General features: G+C 43.3%; 1 protein-coding gene across 1 annotated transcript in view; it reads left to right on the top strand.

Annotated features, from left to right (window-relative positions):
* LOC140739093 (15-hydroxyprostaglandin dehydrogenase [NAD(+)]-like) overlaps positions 1-20,121 on the top strand; it is a 60,391-nt gene that overhangs the window by 17,208 nt on the left and 23,062 nt on the right. Inside the window, exons 3-4 of the mRNA XM_073067039.1 lie at positions 5,429-5,535; positions 9,628-9,724. Of these exons, the coding sequence (XP_072923140.1) occupies positions 5,429-5,535; positions 9,628-9,724 (204 nt within the window). The remainder of the gene's footprint in view (positions 1-5,428; positions 5,536-9,627; positions 9,725-20,121) is intronic.

Raw genomic sequence — 20,121 nt, 5'->3', positions numbered from 1 at the left:
AGGTCAGAAAAACAGAGAGCAATGAATAACTCTAGGCAATTTCTAAGTTAAGGACATGTTCGGCACAGCTTTGTGGGCCAAAGGGCCTGTATTATGCTGTAGGTTTTCTATGTTCCTATGTTCATAAGGCCTTTAGAAACATTAATATTCAGAAGGATCTTGGGGTGCAAGTTCATATCTCCCTGAAAGTGTCAACACAAATAAATAGGGTGGTATATGGCATACCTGTGTTCATTGTTGGGGTGTTGAATATAAATGTTGGGAAATCATGTTGGTTGCAGCTGTATAAAACACTGGTTGGGTCGCATCTACAGTGTTGTGTGGAGTTCTGGTCACTGTATTAGAAAATATGTGGAGGCTTTGGAGAGTGTGCAGAAGGTGCTTATCAAAATGTTGCCTTAGATTAGAGTAGTAGCTGTTACGTACCCCGTAACTGGGTGTCTTACCAGCAAAGATAGAAGTATCCGTTGGAGTCTGGTACTATTTTCAAAACAGTGTTTATTAGTAAAATATACAAATCAATATCAACAATGCAAATATACAGATAATACACATTAGCAATACTAAACCTAAAAGTGTGGGTATAATAATAATAAATAATAAACAAGCTCTATCATTGTCTAGGGGATAATGAATTATCATGGGAAAGTATAAAGTTCAGTTCAGTTCATGTAGGCTGAGGTAGTTGTTGGTTCTTTTGTTGTAACCGTTGGAGGGAGGGAGGGAGGGAGAGAGAGAGAGAGAGAGAGAGAGAGAGAGAGAGAGAGAGAGAGAGAGAGAGAGAGAGAGAGAGAGAGAGAGAGAGAGAGAGAGAGAGAGAGAGCAAACAGTGACAGTCAGTCAAACCTTCCTTTACGTTCTTGATCCATCGATGTGTTGTTGTGGCCATTCAGGTATGACCCCTCTGTCCTTTAGCTAGACCATTCTTCTATGGTGGACTCGTCACCCAGGCAAGGGTGGACACACACACACAAGCCCCCACCGGCCTCGCTATAAACACTGTGAGTTAAAATTGACCGATCCTTCGTTCGGTCTCCGATGCCCCCACACCTTCTCGTGGGTTTCAACACTTTAGCAGTGCTCACTAGTGTGTCTCCTGGTGTGTCTGAGGGGTGTCTCCCCAGACCTCACTTTTATCCCTACTCACGGGGTCTCAGGTGTCAATCAGTTTTGAATGGCTTAGCCCATCAAACCAGCCCACTCCGGCTGTCCACTGAGGAATTTTAATGAACAGAATGGTACCAAGTAAACAGCCCTCTCCAAAAGACATAACAGTAAATCAATGGCTCCTCTCCTCCCTCTTATCAGCAGCAGATGTTCCAACTTGTTTTCCTCTTGATCTCTCTTTCTCTCTCATGAGCAGCGTGGTAACAGTAACAGTTTGTGATTCTCCTGGGAGGGGGACATATGGGCAACTCTGTACCCTTCTGCCCATCAGAGTTCTTCATCCTTCGTAACATAGCTAAAAGGAAAGGCTAAACTAACTTGGGTAGATTTCTCTGGAGTGGTGGAGGCTGAAGGGAGATCTGATAGAAGCATCTTAAATAATGAGAGGTAACATAGAATATAGAGTAGTACAGCACAGTACAGGCCCTTTGGCCCACAATGTTGTGCCAACCCTTAAACCCTGCCTCCCATATATCCCCCCACCTTAAATTCCTGCATATACCTGTCTAGTAGTCTCTTAAATTTCACTAGTGTATCTGCCTCCACCACTGACTCAGGCAGTGCATTCCACACACCAACCACTCTCTGGATAAAAAGCCTTCCTCTAATTATTCCCCTTGAACTTCCTACCCCTTACCTTAAAGCCATGTCCTCTTGTACTGAGCAGTGACGCCCTGGGGAAGAGGTGCTGGCTATCCACTCTGTCTATTCATTTTAATATCTTGTACACCTCTATCAAATCTCCTCTCATCCTCCTTCTCTACAAAGAAGGAGAGCCCTACAAAGCCCTAGCTCCCTTAATCTCTGATCATAATCCATACTCTCTAAACCAGGCAGCATCCTGGTAAATCTCAACTGTACCCTTTCCAATGCTTCGACATCCTTCCTATAGTGAGGCGACCAGAACTGGACACAATACTCCAAGTGTGGCCTAACCAGAGTTTTATAGAGCTGCATCATTACGCGCAACTCTTAAACTCTATCCCTCGACTTATGAAAGCTAACACCCTATAAGCTTTCTTAACGACCCTATCTACCTGTGAGGCAACTTTCAGGGATCTGTGGACATGCACCCCCAGATCCCTCTGCTCCTCCACACTACCAAGTATCCTGCCATTTACTTTCTACTCTGCCTTGGAGTTTGTCCTTCCAAAGTGTACCACCTCACACTTCTCCAGGTTGAACTCCATCTGCCACTTCTCAGCCCACTTCTGCATCCTATCAATGTCTCTCTGCAGTCTTCCACATCCTCTACACTATCTGTAACACCACCAACCTTTGTGTCGTCTGCAAACTTGCCAACCCATCCTTCTACCCTCACATCCAGGTCGTTAATAAAAATCACAAAAAGTAGGGGTCACAGAACTGATCCTTGTGGGACACCACTAGTCACAACCCTCCAATCCAAATGTACTCCTTCCACCATGACCCTCTGCTTTCTGCAGGCAAGCCAATTCTGAATCCACATGACCAAACCTCCCTGGATCCCATGCCTTCTGACTTTCTGAATAAGCCTACTGTGTGGAACCTTATCAAATGCCTTACTAAAAACCATGTAGATCACATCCACTGCACTATCTTCCTCTATATGCCTGGTCAGTTCCTCAAAGAACTCTATCAGGCTTGTTAGACATGATCTGCTCTTCACAAAGCCAAGCTGATTGTCCCTGATCAGACTATGATTCTCTGAATGCTCATAGATCCTATCTATATCTATCTTGGATAATGTCTCCCATCCAATCCATAATGTACTGGTTAGGCACAGGAGTACATTCAGCCAGAGACTCATTACACCGAGATGTAACACTGAGCGTCATAGGAAGTCATTCCTACCCGAGGCCATCAAACTTTACAACTCCTCCCTCGGAGTGTCAGACACCCTGAGCCAATAGGCTGGTTCTGGACTTATTTCCACTTGGCATGATTAACTTATTATTATTTAATTATTTATGGTTTTATATTGCTATATTTCTACACTATTCTTGGTTGGTGCAACTGTAACCAATTGGGTAACGAAACCCAATTTCCCTCGGGATCAATAAAGTATGTATGTCTTTCTGTCTGTCTGAGCGTCCTGTTTCTGTCCATAGAATCTCCTGTCTGTTCCATTGACTATTGAGACCCTTATCACTACCACTCCCCTCTTCTCCCTGATCAGACCATGATTCTCTAAATGCCCATAGCTCCTATCTCAAAGAATTTTTTCCAACAGCTTTCCCATCATAGACGTAAGGCTCACTGGTCTATAATTACCCAGACTATCCCTACTACCTTTTCTGAACAAGGGGACAACATTCGCCTCCCTCCAATCCACCAGTAACATTCCAGTGGACAATGAGGACATAAAGATCCTAGCCAGAGGCTCAGCAATCTCTTCCCTCGCCTCGTAGAGCAGCCTGGGGAATAATCCGTCAGGCCCCGGGGTCTTATCCATCCTAATGTACAAACGTATTTTAACAACACCAACTCCTCCTCTCCCTTAATATCAACATGCTCCAGAACTTCAACCTCACTCATATTGTCCTCACCATCATCAAGTTCCCTCTCATTGGTGAATACCGAAGAGAAGTATTCACTAAGGACCTCGCTCACTTCCACAGCCTCCAGGCACATCTTCCCACCTTTATCTCTAATCAGTCCTTCCTTCACTCCTGTCATCCTTTTGTTCTTCACGTAATTGAAGAATGTCTTGGGGTTTTCCTTTATCCTATTTGCCAAAGCTTGCTCATGCCCCCTTCTTGCTCTCCTCAGCACCTTCTTAAGCTACTTTCTTGTTACCCCATATTCCTCAATAGCCCCATCTGATCCTTGCTTCCTAAACCTCATGTATGCTGCCTTTGTCCACCTGACTAGATTTTCCACCTCACTTGTCACCCATGGTTCCTTCACCCTACCATTCTTTATCTTCCTCACCGGGACAAATTTATCCCTAACATCCTGCAAGAGATCCTTAAACATCGACCACATGTCCATAGTACATTTCCCTGCAAAAACATCATCTCAATTCACACCCGCAAGTTCTAGCCTTATAGCCTCATAATTTGCCCTTCCCCAATTAAAATTTTTCCTGTCCTCTCTGATTCTATTCTTTTCCATGATAATGCTAAAGGCCAGGGAGTGGTGGTCACTGTCCCCCAGATGCTCACCCATTGAGAGATCTGTGACTTGACCCGGTTCGTTACCTAATACTAGATCTAGTATGGCATTCCCCCTAGTCGGTCTGTCAACATACTGTGACGGGAATCCATCCTGGACACACTTAACAAACTCTGCCCCATCTAAACCATCGGAATTAATCAGGTGCCAATCAATATTAGGGAAGTTAAAGTCACCCATGATTACAACCCTGTTATTTTTGCACCTTTCCAAAATCTGTCTCCCAATCTGCCCCTCTGTATCTCTGCTGCTACCAGGTGGCCTATAGAATACCCCCAGTAGAGTAACTGCTCCCTTCCTGTTCTTGACTTCCACCCATAATGACTCAAAAGAGGATCCTGCTACATTACCCACCCTTTCTGTAGCTGTAATAGTATCCTTGACCAGTAATGCCACCTCTCCTCCCCTTTTCCCCTCCCCTCTCTATCCCTTTTAAAACACTGAAATCCAGGAATTATGAGAATCCATTCCTGCCCTGGTGCCAGCCAAGTCCCTGTAGTGGCCACTATATCATAATTCCTTCTATGTATCTAAGCTCTCAGTTCATCACCTTTGATGCTTCTTGCATTGAAGTACATGCATTTTAGCCCTTCTACCTTACTACCTTTACACCCTTTATTCTGCTTCTCTTTCCTCAAAGCCTCTTTATATGTTAGATCTGGCTTTACTGCATGCACCATACTTGCAGTTCTCGCATGACCTTTATCCTCCTCCACCTCACTATCTGCTCTAACACTGTGTAAAGAGAGTACTCATCAGAATATTTCCCTAGGGTAGATATATCAAATACCAGAGGGGATGGGTTTAAGGTGAGAGGGGGCATATTTAAAAGAGATTAGCAAAACAAGTCTTTTACGCAGAGTGATGGGTGCCTGTAACGTGCTGCTAAGGGATGTGGTAGTAGGAGATACAAACACAATATTTATGAGGCACTTAGACCGGCACATGTCAGGCAGAGGGTAGGGAGATACAGACTACATTAAGGCTGATTAGTTCCAATTGACATCATAGTCAGCACAAACACAGGAGTCTTTGAACAGTGAGTTCATTTCAGTTCCTGAGACACTATGACTTTAGAAATCATTTATTTCTTGATCTGTTGTAGAAACTTTTATTAAAACTTTGGAAACATTCAAGAAGTTGGACATTGTTTGTAACAATGCTGGCATCCTAGATGAAGAGAAATGGGAAAACTGTATCAACATTAACCTGGTAAGTACACAGCTGGTCTATCAGATTGCAGTTATACTTCCTGTCCCATCCCCAATGTTCTTACAGCTATCTGCTTTAATGTGAAGCTGCTTATCCACCATTACATGACTCTCCAAACATGGAAACTTTCTGACTATGGATATGTCAAATGGAGATAAGTGAAGAGGACATAGAGGGAAGAGTTTTTTTTAGTAGTTAGAATCATAGGACTTAGGAGCAGGCCCTTTGATCCTTCTTGTCCATGCCATCTACCAAGTACTAAAAGTTTTTCAGTTACATAAACAATAAAAAGGTGAGAGTTGATATTGGGCTACTGGAAAATGATGCTGGTGAGGTAGTAATGGGGCACAAAGAAATGGCTGATGAAATTACTGAGTGCTTTGCATCTGTCTTCATTGTGGAAAACACTAGTAGTGTGTCAAAGGTTCATGAGTGTCATTGAAATTATAAAGGGAAAAGTACAAGGCAAACGGAAAGGTCTTAAGGTAGATTAGACACCTGGACCAGATGGACTACATCCCAGAATCCTGAGAAAGGTTACTGAAGAGATAACGGATGCATTAGTCATGATCTTTGAAGCATCACTTAATTCTGGCATGGTTCCAGACAACTGGAAAATTGCAATTGTCATGCTACTCTTTAAGAAGGGAGGAAGACAAAAGAGAGGAGATTATTGGCCAGTTAGCCTTACCTCAGTGGTTGGGAAAGTGATGGAGTTGATTATTAAGGATGAGGTTTCAGGGTACTTGGAGACTAATGATAAAATAAGTCAAAGTCGGCAGGGTTTCTGTGAATGAAAATATTGCCTGACAAATCTGTTAGAGTTCTTTGAGGAAGTAGCAAGCAGGGCGGGCAAAAGTGAGGCAGTAAATGTCACTTACTTGGATTTTCAGGAGGCATTTGATAAGATGCCACACATGAGGCTGCTTAACAAGATAAAATCCTATGATGTTACAGGAAATATACTGGCATGGATAGGAGTGTGTGACAGCAGGATGCCACGAGTGGGAATAAAGGGGGCCTTTTCTGGTTGGCTGTGACTAGTGATGTTCCTCAGGGTTCAGTATTGGGACCACTGCTTTTCATATTGTTTGTCAATGATTCAAATAGTGGAATTGTTGGCTTTGTGGCAAAGTCTGTGGATGATACGAAGATAGGTGGTGGGGTAGCTAGTGTTGAAGAAGCAATGTGATTGCAGCATGACAAACAAATTGGAAGAATGGGTTAAAAAGTGGCAGATGGAATGCACTGTTGAGAAATGTATAATAATACACTTTGGTAAAAGGAACAATAGTGCAGACTATTATCTAAATAGGGAGAAAATTCAAACATCAGAGGTGCAAAAGGACTTAGGAATTCTCATGCAAGACTCAGAACGTTAATTCACACAAAATGCTGGAGTAACTCAGCAGGACAGACAGGATCTGTGGAAAAAAGTACAGTTGACGTTTCAGACGAAAACTGGAGAATAAAGCTGAGGAGTAGATTTGAAAGGTGGGGGCGGGGAAAGGGAAAGAGAAACCTGGAGGGGGGAAGATGAGGTAAAGAGCAGGGAAGTTGATTGGTGAAAGAGACAGAAGGCTATGGAAGAAAGAAAAAGGGATGAGGAGCACCAAAAGGGTGGGCAAGGATACAAGGTGAGGGAGGGATTGGGGGGGGGGGATGGGAAGTAGTAAAGGATGGCAGGTGGGAGGCATTACCAGAAGTTTGAGAACTTGTTCTTCTTACCATCAGGTTGGAAGCTTCCCAAACGGAATATAAGATGTTTTTCCTCCAACTGAAGTGTGGCCTCATTATGACAGTGGAGGAGGCCATGGATGGACATATTGGAAAGGGAAGTGGAATTAAAATGGATAGCCACTGGGAGATCCTGCTTGTTCTGGCAGATGAAGTGTAGATGCTCAGTGAAGTGGTCTCCCAATCTATGTCGGGTCTCACTGATATGCAGAAGGCCACACCGGGAGCACCAAACACAGTAAATGACTCCAACAAACTCACAAGTGAAATGTCGCCTCACCTGGAAGAACTGTTTAGGGCCCTGAATAGTAGTGAGGGAGGAGGTGTAGGGGCATGTGTAGCACTTGTTCTGCTTGCAAGGGTAAGTGCCAAGAGGGAGATCAGTGGGGAGGGACAAATGGACAAGGGAGTCACGTAGGGAGTGATCCCTGTGGAAAGCAGAAAGATATACTTGGTGGTGGGATCTCATTGGAGGTGGCGAAAGTCTTGGAGAATTATGTGCGGGACATGGAGGCTGGTGGTGTGGTAGGTGAGGACAAGAGGAACCCTATCCCTTGAAGGGTGATGGGAGGATTCTAATTCCACTTCTCATTCCCATTCCGATATGTCCATCTATGGCCACTGTCATGACAAGGTCACACTTAGGTTGGAGGAACAATACCTTATATTCCATTTGGGTAGCCTCCAACTTGATGACATGAGCATCGATTTTGTCAAACGTCCATTAATGTCCCCCAACCCCACCCCCCTTCACTATTTCCCATCCCTTATCCTTCCCTCACCTTATCTCCTTGCCCACCTTTCACCTGCCTCTGGTGCTCCTACCCTGCCCCCTTTTTTCTTTCTTCCATGTCCTTTTGTCTCTTTCACCAATCAACTTCACAGATCTTTACTTCATCCCTCCCCCTCCAGGTTTCACCAATCACCTGGTGTTTCTCTCTCCCCTCCCCCCCAACCTTTACATTTACTCCTCAACTTTTTTTCTCCAGTCCTGCTGAAGGGTTTTGGCCTGAAAGGTCGAATGAATTTTTTTCCATAGATGCTGCCTGGCCTGCTGAGTTCCTCCAGCATTTTGTGTGTGTTGCTCAGATTTCCAGCATCTGCAGATTTTCTCTTGTTTCAGAAGGTTAATTCACAGGTTGAGTCTTTGATAAAGAAGGCAAATGCAATGGTGGTATTTATTTCAAGGGGAATAGAATATAAAAACAAGGAGATAATGTTGAAGCTTTATAAGACACCAGTCAGGCCACACTTGGAGTATTGTCAACAGTTTTAGACCCCTTATCTCAGAAAGGATGTGTTGTCATTGGAGAGAGTCCAGAGGAGGATCACAAGGATGATTCCAGGAATCAAGGGGTTAACATACGAGGGGCATTTGGCAGCTTTGGGCCTGTACTCACTGGAATTTAGAAGAATGTGTGGGGATCTTATTGAAACCTACCAAATGTTGAAAGGACCAGATAAGGGGGATGTGGAGAGGATGTTTCCTCTGGTGGGGGTATTCAGAACTAGAGGGCACAGCCTCAAAATTCAGGGCAACCTTTTAGAGCAGAAGTAAGGAGGAAATTTCTTAGCCAAAGAGTGGTGAATCTGTGGAATGCTCTGCCACAGACTGTGGTGGAGCCCAAATCCAAGGTATGTTCAAAGCAGAAGTTGATAAATTCCCAATTGGTTGGGGCAACAAGGGATATGGTGAGAAGGCAGGTGTATGGGGTTTAATGGGATCCTGGATCAGCCACGATGAGTTAATGGAGTGGACTTGATGAGCTGAATGGCTTAATTCTGCTCCTATGTCTTACTAGTACTTGGTCGGTAGTCTTCTGTACCTCAGTGATTCAAGTTCTCATCCAACTTTTTCAATGTTATGTAAGTATCTGCATCTAGCAGCCCCTTGGAGAGTGTGTTCCAAATTCTAACTACACTCTGGCTGAAAAAGATTCTTGCTTAGTCTCCTTTGTGGCAAAACAAAAAAAAACCAAGCCCATCAACTCCCTCCCTCCTACTGAACTTTGTATCCCAGGCAACATCCTGGTGAATCTCCTTTGCATCCTTTCCAGTGCAATTACATTTCTTGCAGTGTTTGTGAATATTCTAGATACTGCCTAACTAAAATTATAGAATAATTTCTCTGCTCTTTGACTTTCTGCTCCAACTGCCTTCCTTGTTACCTTATTTACATGTTCTGCCACCCCTGAGGATGCTGGGATCTGCACATCAAGCTCTTCAGTTCCTCAATACTCCTGAGGATCCAACCACTAATTGTGTATACGCTATCTCAATTAGCCTGTAATTATTATGAATATCACCAGCATTTTCTGGCCTTATGCCACACTAATTTCTGTGCTTATATGTCAGGTTGGCCTGATCAGAGCAAGTCAGCTGGCTCTGCAGCACATGGGCATGGAAAATGGAGGTTCAGGAGGAGTGATCATTAATGTGGCCTCTTTAGCAGGTAAATGTAGCAAGATTGGTTTATCAGTGCATGTTGTTATAAACTCTTCTCCATGTGGTTAGTGGGTTAGAAACACTAAACTTAACAATGCATGGAGCAACGCTTCATATTCCATCTGGGTAGCCTCTGACCTGATGATGTCAACATTGATTTCTCTGACTTTTGTTCATTTCTTACCCGTCTCCTCTATTTTTCCATTCCCCATTCTGGTTCCCCTCTTACCCTTTCTCTTCTCTTCACCTGCCCAGCTCCTCCCTCTGGTTGCATCTTTGTTCTCTTTCCTCCAAGATCCATTGTCCTCTCCCATCAGATTCCTTCTTCTTCAACCCTCTTCCACCTGCCACTTCCCAGCTTCTTATTTCACCCACCCTTCCACATTTACCCACCCCTCACCTGATCTCACCTATCACCTGCCATCTTGTACACTACCCCTCCCCCCAGCTTCTTACTTTAGCTTCTGTCCCCTTCCTTTCCAGTCCTGATGAAGGGTCTCAGTCTGAGTTGTTGACTGTTTATTCCCTTCCATAGATGCTGTCTGACCTGCTGAATTTCTCCAGCATTTTATGTGTGTTGCTCAAAATGTTTAACATCTGCAGAATCTCTTGTGTTTACTTAATGGAATAAGTTGTATTTCTCAAATAACGGCAAATGGAGTGCACACTTCCATTTGAGGTCTTCCCCTGTAAGTCTGCTCTGGCTTTGCTTGGCTGTGCAATATGTTATTGACAACTGCAGCCGGTGAGAACAGAGTATTTGTGGCATTGGAACCAGAGGAATGTACAGTGCCCGTGTTGATGTCAGGCATCGCTGCCCACTTATCGATGCCTAGTTATGACCATTGCTAGCTCTGGTACCAAGTGCCGCTCCTACTACTGCATAGAGACAGAGCCTAAAGAACAAGGCTCCAGCAATCAAGAGGTGGTCACAGGAGGCTGAAAAACAATTACAGGATTGTTCTGAGTCAGTGGACTGAGCAGTGTTCAAGAACTCATTTGAAGACCTGAATGACAACATCAGGATCACTGCAGACCTTATTAAAGCAGCCGTAGATAAGTATGTCCCCACAAATAATGAGAGGCATTGATCGTGTGAATAGCCAGAGGCTTTTTCCCAGGGCTGAAATGAGAGGACACAGTTTCAAGGTGCTTGGAAGTAGGTACAGAGGGGATGTCAGGGGTAAGTTTTTTACGCAGAGAATGATGAGTGAGTGGAATGGGCTGCTGACGGCGGTGGTGGAAGTGGAAACAATAGGGTCTTTGAAGAGACTCCTGGACAGGTACACAGAATTTAGAAAAATAGAGGGCTATGGGTAACCCTAGGTAATTTCTAAAGTAAGTACATGTTCGGCACAGCATTGTGGGCCAAAGGGCCTGTATAGCACTGTAGGTTTTCTATGTTTCTAAAATCAATCAGGGTTTTCCCCAATCAGAAGCCCTGGATGAACATTGAAATCTGGCACCTGCTGAGAGCCAGGTCATAAGACCATAAGATATAGGAACAGAAGTAGGCCATTCAGCCTATTGAGTCTACTCTGCCATTCAATCATGGACAGGTCCAATTCTTCCAGTCATTCCCCACTCCCCTGCCTTCTCCCCATACCCTTTGATGCCCTGCCTGATCAAGAATCTATCTATCTCTGCCTTAAATACACCCAAAGACTTGGCCTCCACAGCCGCTCGTGGCAACAAATTCCACAGATATACGACTCTCTGACTAAAGTAATTTTTCCGCGTCTTAGTTCCAAGAGACATCCTTCCATCCTGAAGTCGTGTCCTCTTGTCCTAGAATCCCCTACCATGGGAAGTAACTTTGCCATATCTAATCTGTTCAGGCCTTTTAACATTCAGAAATAAGGAGGCCAAAACTACACAGAAAACTCCAAGTGTGGTCTCATGAGTGCTTTATAGAGCTTCAACATCACATCCCTGCTCTTATATTCTATACCTTTAGAAATTAATGCCAACATTGCATTTGCCTTCTTCACAACCAACTCAACCTGGAGGTTAACCTTTAGGGTATCATGCACAAGGACTTCCAAGTCCCTTTCCATATCTGCATTTTGAATTCTCTCCCAATCTAAATAATAGTCTGCCCGATTATTTCTTCCACCATACACTTTGCAACATTGTATTTCATTTGCCACTTCTTTGCCCATTCCCCTAAACTATCTAAGTCTCTCTGCAGACCCTCTGTTTCCTCAACACTACCCGCTCCTCCAGCTATCTTTGTATCATCGGCAAATTTAGCCACAAATCCATTAATACTGTAGTCTAAATCACTGACATAATGTACCTCATGAAAAGCAGCAGTCCCAACACCGACCCCTGTGGAACTCCACTGGTAACCGGCAGCCAGCCAGAATAGGATCCCTTTATTCCCAGTCTCTGTTTTCTGATGACCAGCCAATGCTCCACCTATGCTAGTAACTTCCCTGTAATTCCATGGGCCCTTATCTTGCTAAGCAGCTTCATGTGTGGCATTTTGTCAAAGGCCTGAAAATCCAAGTATACCATGTTTACTGCATCTCCTTTGTCTACCTTGCTTGTAATTTCCTCAAAGAATTGCATTAAGTTTGTCAGTCAGGATTTTCCTTCCAGGAAACCATGCTGGTTTTGGCCTATCTTGTCATGTGCCTCCAGGTACTCCATAATCTTATCCCTAACAATCGATTCCAACAACTTCCCAACCACTGATGTCAGACTAACAGGTCTATAGTTTCATTTCTGCTGTCTCCCACCCTTCTTAAATAGCAGAGTAACATTTGCAATTTTCCAGTCATCCGGTACAATGCCAGAATCTGTCAATTCTTGAAAGATCATCATTAATGCCTCCGCAATCTTTCTAGCTACTTCCTTCAGAACCCGAGGGTGCATTCCATCAGGTCCGGGAGAATTATCCACTCTCAGACCATTAAGCTCCCTGAGCACCTTCTCAGTCGTAATTTTCACTGCACAAACTTCACTTCCCTGATACTCTTGAATGTTCGGTATACTGCAAATGTCTTCCACTGTGAAGACTGATGCAAAATACGCATTCAGTTCCTCTGCCATCTTTGCATCTGTCATTACAATACCTCCAGCGTCATTTTCTATTGGTCCTATATTTACCCTCAACTCTCTTTTACCCTTTATATACTTAGAAAAAGCTTTTAGTATCTTCTTTTATATTATCTTTTCCTTCTGAATGACCTTCTTGGTTTCCTTCTGCAAGTTTTTAAAAGCTCCCCAATCCTCTATCTTCCCACTAGCTCTGGCTTCCTTGTATGCCCTCTCTTTTGAACCATAGAACCATAGAACACTACAGCACAGAAAACAGGCCATTCGGCCCTTCTAGTCTGTGCCGAAACTTTATTCCGCTAGTTCCATTGACCTGCACCCAGTCCATAACCCTCCAGACCTCTCCCATCCATGTACCTATCCAATTTATTCTTAAAACTTAAGAGTGAGCCCACATTTACCACTTTAGATGACAGCTATTTCCACACTCCCACCACTCTCTGAGTGAAGAAGTTCCCCCTAAACCTTTCCCCTTTCATGCTAAAGCCATGTCCTCTTGTATTTATCTCTCCTAATTTAAGTGAAAAGAGTCTACTCACATTTGCTCTGTTTATACCCCTCATAATTTTGTAAACCTCTATCAAATCCCCCTTCATTCTTCTATGCTCCAAGGAATAAAGTCCTAACCTGTTCAATCTTTCCCTATAACTCAACTCCTGAAGACCCGGCAACATCCTAGTAAATCTTCTCTGCACTTTTTCAATCTTACTGATAACCTTCCTATAGTTAGGTGACCAGAACTGTACACAATACCCCAAATTAGGCTTTACTTTTACTTTGGCTCTGACTTCACTTGTCAGCCATGGTAGTGTCCTTCTTCCCTTTGAAAATTTGAAGATCAGAGGCATTCAAGTCTGGAGGTCAAGAATGCTACAAGAGATGCAGGTTATGATCTCTGGAAAACCATCTCTTGGGCAAAGTGGAGATTCCAGACTTGACTGGAATCAATGAAAGATGCTGGACAGTTGTGGCAGGGTTTGAATGCCATAGTCTCCTTCAAAGCTAAATTTTGCAATATAGGGGATAATAGAGCTTCACTTCCAGGTGTATGGTACCCATCTGCTTCAAGCAGGCTTCAATCGTACCAGTGCCCAAGAAGAGCATGGTAACCTGTCTAAACGACTATCGCCAGTGGCACTTACATCCACAGTGATGAAGTGTTTTGAGAAGCTGGTGCTGAAGTATATCATCTTCTATCTGAATGGTGGCTTGGATCTCCAATTCACTCATGAAGCAACAAGTCTACAGCAGATGCTACCTCGTTGGCTCTTCACACAACCCTGGAACATCTGGACAACAAAGGTGCATATATCAGGATGCTCGTTATCGATTACTGCTCAACATTTAACACCACAAACCCCTCAAAACTAATCAGTAAACCCCAAAACCTGGGTCTCAATACCCTCTTGCGCAATTGTATTTCCTCACTTGTAGACCTAGTCAGTCCGGATTGGCAAAAATATCCCCTCCACAATCTCCATCAGCATAAAAGCACCACAGGGATGAGTACTTATCCCCTGCTCTACTCACTTTACACTTATGACTATGTGGCTAAGTACGGCTCCAACACCATACACAAGTTTGCTGACCATAAGATCATAAGACTTAGGAGCAGAATTAGGCCATTCAGCCCATCGAGTCTGCTCTGCCATTCCATCATGGTTGATCCTGGATCCAACTCAACCCCATACACCTGCCTTCTCACCATATACTTCGGTGTCCTGACTGATCAGGAAATGATTAACTTCTGCCTTAAATATATCCACAGACTTGGCCTTCACTGCAGTCTGTTGCAGAGTATTCGAAGCATGTACTATTCTCTGACTAGAAACAATCTCCCTTACCTTTATTTTAGATTGTCATCCCTCAGTTTTGAAGCTGTGCTTTCTAGTTCTGGATACCCCCACCACAGGAAATATCCATTCCACATCCACCCTATCTAGCCCTTTCAACATTTGAAACTCATTAAGTTTCAATGAGATTCTCCTGCATTCTTCTAGATTCCAGTGAGTACAGGCCCAAAGCTGCCAAACACTCCTCATAATGTTAACACTTTCATTCCTGGAATCATCCTCATGAACCTCATCTAGATTCGCTCCAATGCCAACACATCCTTTCTGAGATATTGGGCCCAAACTGTTAACAATACTCCAAATACAGCCTGACTAGTGTCTTATAAAGGCTCAGCACTATCCCCTTGCTTTTATATTCTATTCCCCTTGAAATAAATGCCAGCTTTACATTTGTTTTCTTTACCAAAGACTTAACCTGTAAATTACCCTTCTGGGAGTCTTGTACGGGGACTCTGAAGTCTCTCTGCACCACTGATGTTTGAATCTTCTTCCCATTTAGATAATATTCGGCACTATTGTTCCTTTTACCAAAATGCATTATCATACATTTTCCCAACACTGTATTGCATCTGACACTTTTTTACCCATTTTTCCAATTTGTCTAAGTCTTGCTACAATCACTTTGCTTCTCAGCACTACCTACCCCTCCACCTATCTTCATATCATCTGCAAACTTAACCACAAAACCATCAATTCCAAATTCCAAATTCCAGATTATCCAAATCACTGACAAATAATGTGAAAAGCAACGGTCCCAATACTGACCCCTGAAGAACACCACTCGTCACTGGCAGCCAACCAGAAAAGGCCCCCTTTATTCCCACTCACTTCCTGCTGCCTGTCCCATCTGCTATCCATGCCAGTATTTTTCATGTAATGCCATAGGATCTTATCTTGTTAAGCAGCCTCATGTGTGGCACCTTATCAAACACCTTCTGAAAATCCAAGTAAATGATGTCCACTGCCCCTCCTTTGTCCACCCTGCTTGTTACTTACTTGAAGAACTCTTAACAGATTTGTCAGGCAAGATTTCCCTTTATAGAAACCATGCTGATTATCATTAGTCTTCAAGTACCCTGAAACCTCATCCTTAATAATAGACTCCAACAATTTTCCCAACCACTGAAGTTAGGCTTACTGGCCTATAATTTCCTTTCGTTTTCCTTCCTCTCTTCTTAAAGAGTGGAGCGACATTTGCAATTTCCATTCCTCTGGGATCATGCCAGAATCAAGTGATTCTTGAAAGATCATAACCAATGCACCTATTATCTCCTCAGCAACCTCTTCAAAATTCTGGGATGTAGTCCATCTGGCCTAGGTGACTTATCTACCTTAAAACCTTTGAGTCTGCCTAGCACTTTTTCCTTTGTCATAGCAATGGCACTCACAAGACCACAAGACAAAGGAGCAGAAGTAGGCCATTCGGCCCATCGAGTCTGCTCCGCCACTCCACCATAAGCTAAACTATTCTCCCATCTAGTTCCAATTTCCGGCTTTTTCCCCATATCCCTTGATACCCTGACTAATTAGATACCTATCAATCTCCTCCTTAAACATCCTCAGTGATTGGGCCTCCACAGCTGAATGTGGCAACGAATTCCATAAATCCACGACCCTCTGGCTAAAAAATTTTTTTCCTCATCTCTGTTTTAAATGGGTACCCTCTAATTCTAAGACTGTAACCTCTTGTCCTGGACTCACCCACCAAGGGAAACAGACTTTCCACATTTACTCTGTCCAACCCTTTCAACATTCGAAATGTTTCTATGAGATCCCCTCTCATTCTTCTATACTCTAATGAATACAATCCAAGAGCCGACAAACGCTCCTCATATGTTAGTCCCTGCATTCCAGTGAATCTTCTCTGAACTCTCTCCAACATCAGCACATCCTTTCTAAGATAGGGGGCCCAAAACTGCACACAGTATTCCAAATGGGGTCTCACCAGTGCCCCATAGAGTCTCATCAACACCTCCTTACTCTTATACACTATTCCTCTTGAATAGTGTTCCACTCACTCCTGCTTCCTGGCACTCACCGACCTCTGGCACTCTGCTGGTGTCTTCTACAGTGAAGACAGATGCAAAGTACCCATTAAGTTCATCTGTCATTTTTTTGTCCCCCATTACCTCACCAGCAACACACACAAAACGCTGGTGGAATGCAGCAGGCCAGGCAGCATCTATACAAAGAAGCACAGTTGACATTTCAGGCCAAGACCCTTCGTCAGGACTAACTGAAAGAAAGTCTAATAAGTAGTAAACTTCACTAGATAAGCCATCTCCAGAGATGGAGACAGAAAGTTCAAGAAAGGGGAGGGAGGTGTCGGAAACTACCTTACCAGCATCATTTTCCTGAGGTCCACTATCAACTCTCACCTCCCTTTTACTAATTATATATTTGAAAAATTTTTTGGTATCCTTTATATTATTGGCTTGTTTGCCTGCATATTTCATCTTTTCCCTTCTTATAGCTTTTTTAATTGCCTTTTGTTGGATTTTAAAAGCTTCCCAATTACGCAACTCCTCACTCACTTTTGTTACATTATATGCCCTTTCCTTGGCTTTTATGCAGTCTTAACTTCCCTTGTCAGCCACGGTTGCCTACCCCTGCCATTTGTGAACAATTTCTTCTGTGGGACATAACTATCCTGCGCCTTGTGAACTATTCCCAGAAACTTCAGCCATCTTTGCTCTGTCAACATCCCTGCCAATATCTTCATCCAATACACCTGGGCAAGCTCCTCACTCATTCTTCTGTAATTCCCTTTATTCTGTTGTGATACTGATACATGTGACTTGTGCTTCTCCTTCTCAAACTGCAGTATGAATTCAATCATATTATGATCACTGCCTCCTAAGGGTTCCATTATGTTAAGCTTCCTAATAAGATCTGGGTTATCACACAACAGCCAATCTAACATAGCCTTTCTCCAAGTAGGCTCAGAATCAGAATCGGGTTTGTTAACTTAGCAGCTGCAGTTCAATGCAATACATAACATAGAAGAAAAATAAATAAATAAATAAATAAATAAATAAATAAATAAATAAATAAATAAATAAATAAATAAATAAATAAATAAATAAATAAATAGCAGTTTGCGTGTATTGAATATATTAAAATCATGCAAGAAACAAATAATATATATTAAAAAATGGAGGTAGTGTTCAAGGGTTCAATGTCCATTTAGGAATTGGATGGCAGAGGGGAAGAAGCTGTTCCTGAATCGCCGAGTGTGTGCCTTAGGCTTCTGTACCTTCTACCTGATGGCAACAGTGAGAAAAGGGCATGCCCTGGGTGCTGGGGGTCCTTAATAATGGACACTGCCATTTTGAGACACTGCTCCTTGAAGATGTCCTGGGTACTTTGTAGGCTAGTGTCCAAGATGGAGCCGACTAAATTTATAACGCTCTGCAGCTTCAGTTGGTCATGTGCAGTTGCACGCCCCTCCCCCCGCCTCATACCAGACTGTGATGCAATCTGTCAGAACGCTCTCCACCGTACATCTACAGACGTTTTTGAGTGTATTTGTTGACATAGCAAATCTCTTCAAACTCCTAATGAAGTATAGCCACTGTCTGGCCTTCTTTATAACTACATCGGTATGTTGGGACCAGTTTAGATCCTCAGAGATCTTGATACCCAGGAACTTGAAACTGCTTACTCTCTCCACTTCTGATCCCTCTATGAGGATTGGTATGTGTTCCTTCATCTTACCCTTCCTGAAGTCCACAATCAGCTCTTTCGTCTTACTGACATTGAGTGCCAGGTTTTTGCTGTGGCACCATTCCACTAGTTGACATATCTCACTCCTGTATGCTCTCTCGTCACCACCTGAGATTCCACCAACAGTGATTGTATCATCAGCAAATTTATAGATGGTATTTGAACAATGCCTAGCCACACATTCAAGTGCAAATAGAGAGTAGAGCAGAGCACAAACCCCTAGGGTGCGCTAGTATTGATCGTCAGCGAGGAGGAGATGTTATCAGCAATCCTCACAGATTGTAGTCTTCTGGTTAGGAGTCAAGGATCCAATTGCAGAAGGAGGTACAGGGGCCCAGGTTCTGCAACTTCTCAATCAGGATTGTGGGAATGATGGTATTAAATGCCGAGCTATAGATGATGAACAGCATCCTGACGTAGCTGTTAGCGTTGTCTAGGTGGAGAGCTATTGAGATTGTGTCTGCTGTTGACCTATTGTGGCGATAGGCAAATTGCAATGGGTCCAGATGTTTGCTGAGGCAAGAGTTCAGTCTAGTCATGACCAACCTCTCAAAGCATTTTATCACTGTCGATGTGAGTTCTACTGGGCGATAGTCATTAAGGCAACCCACATTATTATTCTTAGGCACAGCTTCTCCTTCTCAAATTTCAGGGTGAATTCAATCATATAATGATCTTTTCCCCTAAGGGTCCTTTTACCTTAAGCTCTCTAATCAATTCCAGTTCTTCACATAAAACCCAATCGAGAATAACTGATCCTCCAGTGGGCTCAACTGCAAGCTGCTCTTAAAAAGCCATCTCATAGGCACTCTAGAAATACCCCTTCCTGGAATCCAGCATCAACATGATTTTCCCAGTCTACCTGGATATTGAAGACTTCCATGACTATTGTGACATTGCCCTTTTGGTATGCATCTTCTATCTCCATTTGTAATTTGTAGGCCTCATCCTTACTACTGTTTGGGGGTCTGTAAACAACTCCCATCAGGGTTTTTTTTACCTTTGCAGTTCCTTAGCTCTATCCACAATGATTCAACACTTTCCGACCCTGTGTAATCTCTTTCTAATAATTTGATTTCATTTTTTACCAACAGAACAACACTGTTCCCTCTGTCCTCTATAATGTGTATCTTTGGACATTAAGCTCCCAGCTGTAATCTTCTTTCAGCCATGATTCTGTGATGCCCACAACATCATACCTGCCAATCTGCAACAGTGCTGCAAGTTTATTTACCTATTCCATATACTGTGTGCATTCAGATACAACTCCTTCAGCCCTGTGTTCACCTTTCTTGATATTGTCTGCAATTTTGCTCTATCAATAGCATCTCCTCACTGCCCATTACCTCTGTTGTAATCCAGCTGCTGCATTATCTTCAGCACTACTATCTGCCTTTCCTACGATGCTTCTTGCATTGAAATATATGCAGCTCAGGACACTAGTCACAGCATGCTCAACCTTTTCATTCCTGACTCTGTCTGAGGTCTAACTAACATATGCCTCCACAACCTCTCCACTAGCTGTTCCAGCCCTTTGGTTCCCATCCCCTTGCAACTTTTGTTTAAACCCCACCATGCAGCATTAACAAACCTTCCTGCTAGGATATTAGTCCCTCTCCAGTTCAGGTGCAAACCATCCCTTGTGTACAGGTCCCACCTTCCCTGGAAGAGATCCTCATGATCCAAAAATATTATGCCCTCTCTCATACACCAACTCATTATTCATGTTTTAAACTGTACAATCTTCCTAGTTCTGGCCTCA

Source organism: Hemitrygon akajei, chromosome 15, assembly GCF_048418815.1.
Source record: "Hemitrygon akajei chromosome 15, sHemAka1.3, whole genome shotgun sequence".
NCBI lineage: Eukaryota > Metazoa > Chordata > Chondrichthyes > Myliobatiformes > Dasyatidae > Hemitrygon > Hemitrygon akajei.
This window is presented reverse-complemented; position numbering and strand designations above follow the sequence as displayed.